Source organism: Gigantopelta aegis, chromosome 6, assembly GCF_016097555.1.
Source record: "Gigantopelta aegis isolate Gae_Host chromosome 6, Gae_host_genome, whole genome shotgun sequence".
Classification (NCBI taxonomy): domain Eukaryota; kingdom Metazoa; phylum Mollusca; class Gastropoda; order Neomphalida; family Peltospiridae; genus Gigantopelta; species Gigantopelta aegis.
In genome coordinates, this window is record NC_054704.1 from 77,670,340 (window position 1) to 77,676,262 (window position 5,923).

The 5,923-nt window shown below is 45.5% G+C and overlaps 1 protein-coding gene across 1 annotated transcript; it reads right to left on the bottom strand.

Moving 5' to 3' along the window:
- Positions 1–527: 527 nt before the first annotated feature.
- LOC121374735 (protein ALP1-like) lies at positions 528–1,412 on the bottom strand. Its single transcript, XM_041501843.1, has one exon. The coding sequence runs from the start codon at positions 1,410–1,412 to the stop codon at positions 528–530; it is 885 nt and encodes a 294-aa protein (XP_041357777.1).
- Between the last annotated feature and the right edge of the window lie 4,511 nt (positions 1,413–5,923).

A 5,923-nucleotide genomic window follows, 5' to 3' on the forward strand; every position in this document is an offset into this window, starting at 1 on the left:
GATGACATCCCAAGTTCCATGGGAGGCTCCGCCATGCCTGAACCACCACCACCACCAGCAACGCACTGACTGTACTGACTGTTGTGTCATCCTAGACATGAGCAGTGACTGTGTTTTATATGCTGTACCATCCATTATTACAATTATTACCATTATTACCATGATTATCATGTGCCATTATTATTGATCAGTTGATCATTTCAATAAAAGTTTAATAAAAGATTTTCAAACTTAAATTTGGTGTCTATCATAAATGAAACAAAACAAGAGTTCATTTTAAAAAGACAAATTGATATTTTATTTATTACAATAGACATATGAAATGTCATAATATTTAAGCAATATGGGTGGTCAACATGACCAGTGAAATGATCCTATCACATATTTATCACATATTAAAATCACCGAGGTTATCTAGATCATCCTGTCTTGCCATGGAACTGCACCGGCTGGGGAGTTGGCCCAGTGCTTGAGGAGATTCCTCTGTTTCTTTCCTTTCTTGGAGGAGGTGTTGCTGCCAGTGCATATTACAGTCCTGTCTCCAAGCAACTGGAATGAAATCGCGGTTCATATTCTCTGCACGGTCGAGCTGCTGGTTCTGGAGTCCTGGGTACCTGGTCCTCATCAGGTTGTGCAGGACCATGTGTGCTTTGGCGATGACCTTGACGGTGGAGGGGTGATGCTGCATGGTACTCAGCAGAACCTGGAATCGGTTTGCCAGGATGCCTGTAGTTGAAGATGTGTTCATCATTCGTCAGACCCCGGAGGCTGTACGGCTCCATCATGGTCGGTCGTAGGGCGATGGCATCGTCGCTGATGAAGAAGTAGGGCACATCCTGGTAGTCGTTGGGAAGAGGATCGGGGTCAGGGAAACCTATGGTACCATCTTCAGCGCATTCCCTCAGCTCAGAGTCATTGTAAATCTGAGCGTCTGATGCTGATCCTGTACCACCGACATCTGCCCAGATGAATTTGTAGTCAGCATCTACAAGCGTCATCAGAACAACGGAGTAGAATCCTTTGTAGTTGTAGTACATGGACCCAGTCTCTGGAGGACACCGGCAGGCAACGTGTTTTCCATCAAGTGCCCCACATGTATGGGGGAAGTTCCACTTTTCATAGAACTTGTCAGCAATGGTACGCCATCCATCAGGAGTGGTGGGGCAAATCATCACCTCGTCCATGTATTCATCGATGATGGCTTGACAGACTTCTCGGACGAGGAATGACTGGGTGTTGTGAGGGACCCTCCAACCGAACTTCATCGAGGCATACTTGCTCCCAGAGGCAAGGTGACGCAAAGTCAGGGCAAACTTCATGCCAGGCTCCAGGGGCTCCCTGTGCCAGGTTTGTTGCTTGGTGATCCTGGGCCCCACTCTGGCTAGCAGCTCATCAAACATCTCGGGGGACATTCGCATGAAGTTCTTGAAAGATGCTTGGTCCTCGTTTCGGAGTTCCACCAGAAGCTGGTCGTACAGGCCAAACTACCGTCGCCTCCCGATCCATGGTCTGACCCAAAACACCCCGTCGTTGACCTCTTCTCCTCCTCATCCTATTGGCACGGATCTGGTGAAGTGCCAATTCGATGATGGCATACTGATGTTGGAGAACGACTAGTTGGTATTCTTCTCGAAGCCTCTCATGATCCTCCATCTCCGATGACGGGTGTTGAAGTGATGGTGAGAGCTACTTACAGGCCCCTTATATACAGGGATCGCAAAACGCTGACAAAACGCCAATAATACGCTAGTTATACGGTAGAAACACGTTCAATAAGTTACTCCATCGTTAGACATACGTCTAATACGTCTGAATACGACAATATGCGTTGCAGATACGTCAGATATAGGTTAGATATAGGTTAGAAGTAAGTTACTCATAGGTTATCAATAAGTTAGCTGTACGGTATACCTTCATGCCAACGTATCTCGACGTATCTCGACGTATGAGTAACCTACCTCTAACGTATTTAACGTATGTCTAGCGTATATCTAGCGTATGCTTAACGTATGCCTAACCTATGAAGAGGACGTCGGCATACGCCCAAACATTTTGTGCATGCACAAACATTTATTTCGGCCTCTGCGTACAACAACGTATGCCAGCTTATACCAGCGTGCTTTAAACGTATACAACTTATATCAAACTTACCCATAACTTATGTCAACGTATTCCAGCGTGTTGGTGAAAATTCACATACGTCAGCATAAGTTACTGCTATACGTTATAGTGTGACTGCGCCATTACGTTGTACACGTACAGTGAACAGCTATAAAAGTTTACATCGAGATAAAATTTCAGATGTGAAATTTCGATGGGGATTATACTAAAACGAATATTCTATGTACTTTGTCCACACAAAATATAACTGATTACTAAAAACATTTATAAAATGTGGCGAAAATGTAACTGAATTTTTAAGTACATTAAAATCAGAAGTAAATAGAGGCAATATATATATATATATATATATATATATATATATATATATATAATTATAAACACTCATCTGATGAAGGCGAGGAGCCTGAAACTCCGAGTAATGAGTTATTAGTGAATACTAAAAATTTAGTATATATATATATATATATATATATATATATATATATATATATATATATATATATATATATATATATATATATAACTAGTGGAAAAAAGTAACTGTGTATGGTTATCATGTTGATAAAAACATAATTTCAAGACATAAAACGATAAAATGATCATATAGCATTATTTATTAGGCAATTAAGCAAAACGTCAATTCATTTAAAATGTCACAGCATCCGTCATTTCATCGGTATTGGGGATGAAAGACATGGGGGGTAAAAAAAACAGTTCACAAAGTTAATAGCGCGTATGGCCACCGTTTGCGTCGATGCAGGCCTGGCACCGTCGCCTCATAGAGCCTACCAAATTGTTGAAGAATGCCTGGGGAATGCCGTTCCAGATCTGTACTAACGTCTGACCAAGCGCTCTCAACGTCAGCGGCTGGTTAGGCAGTGCACGTACACGACGTTGCATCTCATCCCAGACGTGCTCGATTGGTGCAAGATCGGGTGAGACCGCAGGCCACTGCAATACATCGATGTTCTGCTGTGCTAGAAAATCCATTACCACCCGGGCGACGTGAGGTCTAGCATTGTCATGCTGAAGCGTGATGTGACGTTGCTGTCCTTGCACAAATGGGATGACGTGAGCCTGAATAATGTCGTCACGGTAGCGTACAGCGTTCAAATTGCCATCGATGACCACAAGAGGTCTTCGTCCAGTTGACGTGATGCCACCCCAAACCATGACACTGCCTCCGCCAAATGCACGTCGCTCCACAACAAAGGCGTCACTAAAACGTTCTCCAACACGACGATACACTCTTGAACGGCCGTCACTGCTGTCCAAATGAAACCTGGACTCGTCCGTAAACAGTATATCCGCCCAGTCACGGCGATTAAAGTGCAAGTGTCTTCTACACCAAGCCAAACGTGCTACACGATGACGTCTTAGCAAAACTGAACGGACAGCCGGGCGTCGCGGACGGATACCATGTTCACGTAATCGATTCCGTACAGTTCTGGGATTAATGGCACGCAATCCAGGAATGGTCCGCGCTGTCAGACTTGCCGTTTGGAATCGATTCCTGAGGTGCACGAGTCTGATGTGATTGTCCTGCTGTCGTGACGTCACGCGTGGATGGCCTGCACGTTGTTGGTCTCTGACATTACCAACATGTTGATAACGTCTCCACAAAGCCTGAATACTGTTTATGTGTACACCAAATTGCGTAGCGACAGCGCGATGGCGCATACCAGCCTGGATCATGCCAATTGCGCGAAGGCGGTCATTTTCGTTTAGCCTGGGCATTGCTCTGCTACAATTTTCAACAGAAATAACCTGCTTTTCTGTACCCCCGGTTGGCATGCAATGACCCGACAGTTGAAAAGTCGGCAAAAACTTGAAAAGTAACATGTTGGGAGACAAAAAAAGGGAAAAACATGTTCATGTCCCAGAAGCAAAACTGCACGTGCAAATACGGCATTGACCCAGCTATTGTGTGGCGGTGCGTTCACTGGTAACATGTACAAAACATCAGGCTAAAATATTGAGCGGTTTTATTTTCATCAGATTTTTTAGGTTACACAGTTATTTTTTTCCACTAGTATATATATATATATATATATATATATATATATATATATATATATATATATACTCTTCAAAAGAAGAAACGCAAAACCACATTGTCGTAACATTTGGAGAATTGATTTAATTATTGAATGGTGAGTCCGATAATTACCAAATGTTGCAGGATTGTTCACAATTCACTCTAATCCATTGTGAGTAAGTGATAGGACACACCACCAAGGTCAAGGTCATCTGGAGTCAATACCGGGTGTGGCCTCCGCGTGTGTTGACAACTGCCTGGCACCGCCTGCCCATTGAAGCAACCAGAGTACGGATGACGTCCCGGGGGATGGTGGCCCACTCGGCCCAGCTCGGGCAGGGTCTGGGGCTGTGGTTGTCGCTGTCGGAGGCGTCGGTCCAACTCGTCCCATAGATTCTCAATTGGGTTCAAATCCGGTGATTTAGATGGCCAAGGAAGGACATTAATGTTGTTGTTCTGTAGGAAAGCCGTTGTGAGACGTGCTGTGTGAGGCCTGGCGTTGTCATGTTGGAACACTGCGTTGGCGTTGGCCATAACTGGAACGATGTGTGTCCGGAGGATCTGGTCAATGTAGCCCTGTGCATTCAGGTTGCCCTGCACGTGGACCAGGTCAGTTCTGCCAGTGTGTGAGATGGCTGCCCACACCATGACACTACCCCCGCCGAATCTGTCCACTTCCTGCACGCAGTTTGCCGCATAACGTTCACCACGACGCCTATACACGCGACATCTTCCATCATGACGTCGGAGCAGAAATCGGGACTCGTCACTGAACCACACCTGTCTCCATCGCAGTTGAGGCCATTGTCGATGAATCTGGCACCACTGCAGTCGGAGTCGACGGTGTTGTGGTGTTAAGATGACACCTCGAACTGGACGTCTGGCACGAATTCCTACCTCACGTAGGCGGTTCCGTACGGTCTGGTCGGATATCCTGCGCAAACCTGGTATTGCTGCGGCTGTGGAGGTGGCAGTAGTCAATCGTTTCCGAAGGTGGCGTACCCGGATGTAGCGGTCCTGCCCGGGGGTAGTGACCCGTGGTCGACCGGATCTAGGGAGGTCACGTGTTGATCCATGTTGCTGGTAACGGTCCCACAGTCTGGAGATGGTGCTTGGGGACACATGGAATGCTTTGGCAACGGCCGTTCTGGATTCGCCTGCGTCTAGTCGGCCGATGGCATTGTTTCTCTGCGGTTCACTGAGACGTGGCATGTCCTGGATTGTCAAATGTCGGCCAGATACAGAGGCCAGGCAAGCGAACACCCTGCACTTTTATACTGTCGGTGTTCATGTTGCACGTGCAGACAACGCACATGCAGTGGTGACATGGTTTGCACGTGGCTGCGATTTTGCGAATATTCACATTTTGGAACTTTATTGTACAGTAGCTGCGTTTTATCGAATGTAACCGTGGGAATGTGTTTGGGACATGCAATGACCTTATATTCACAAAGCATGAACCGGCAGGAAACATAAAATCGGAGTTATAACCCATTTGTACCCTTTTGCGTTTCTTTTTTTGAAGAGTATATATATATATATATATATATATATATATATATAATATATATATATATATATATATATATATATTTACAGAGAGAGAGGGAGAGAGAGGAAGAGAGAGGGGGAGAGAGAGAGAGAGAGAGAGAGAGAGAGAGAGAGAGAGAGAGAGAGAGAGAGAGAGAGAGAGGGAGGGGGAGTTTGAGAGAGAGAGAGAGAGAGAGAGAGAGAGAGAGAGAGAGAGAGAGAGAGAGAGAG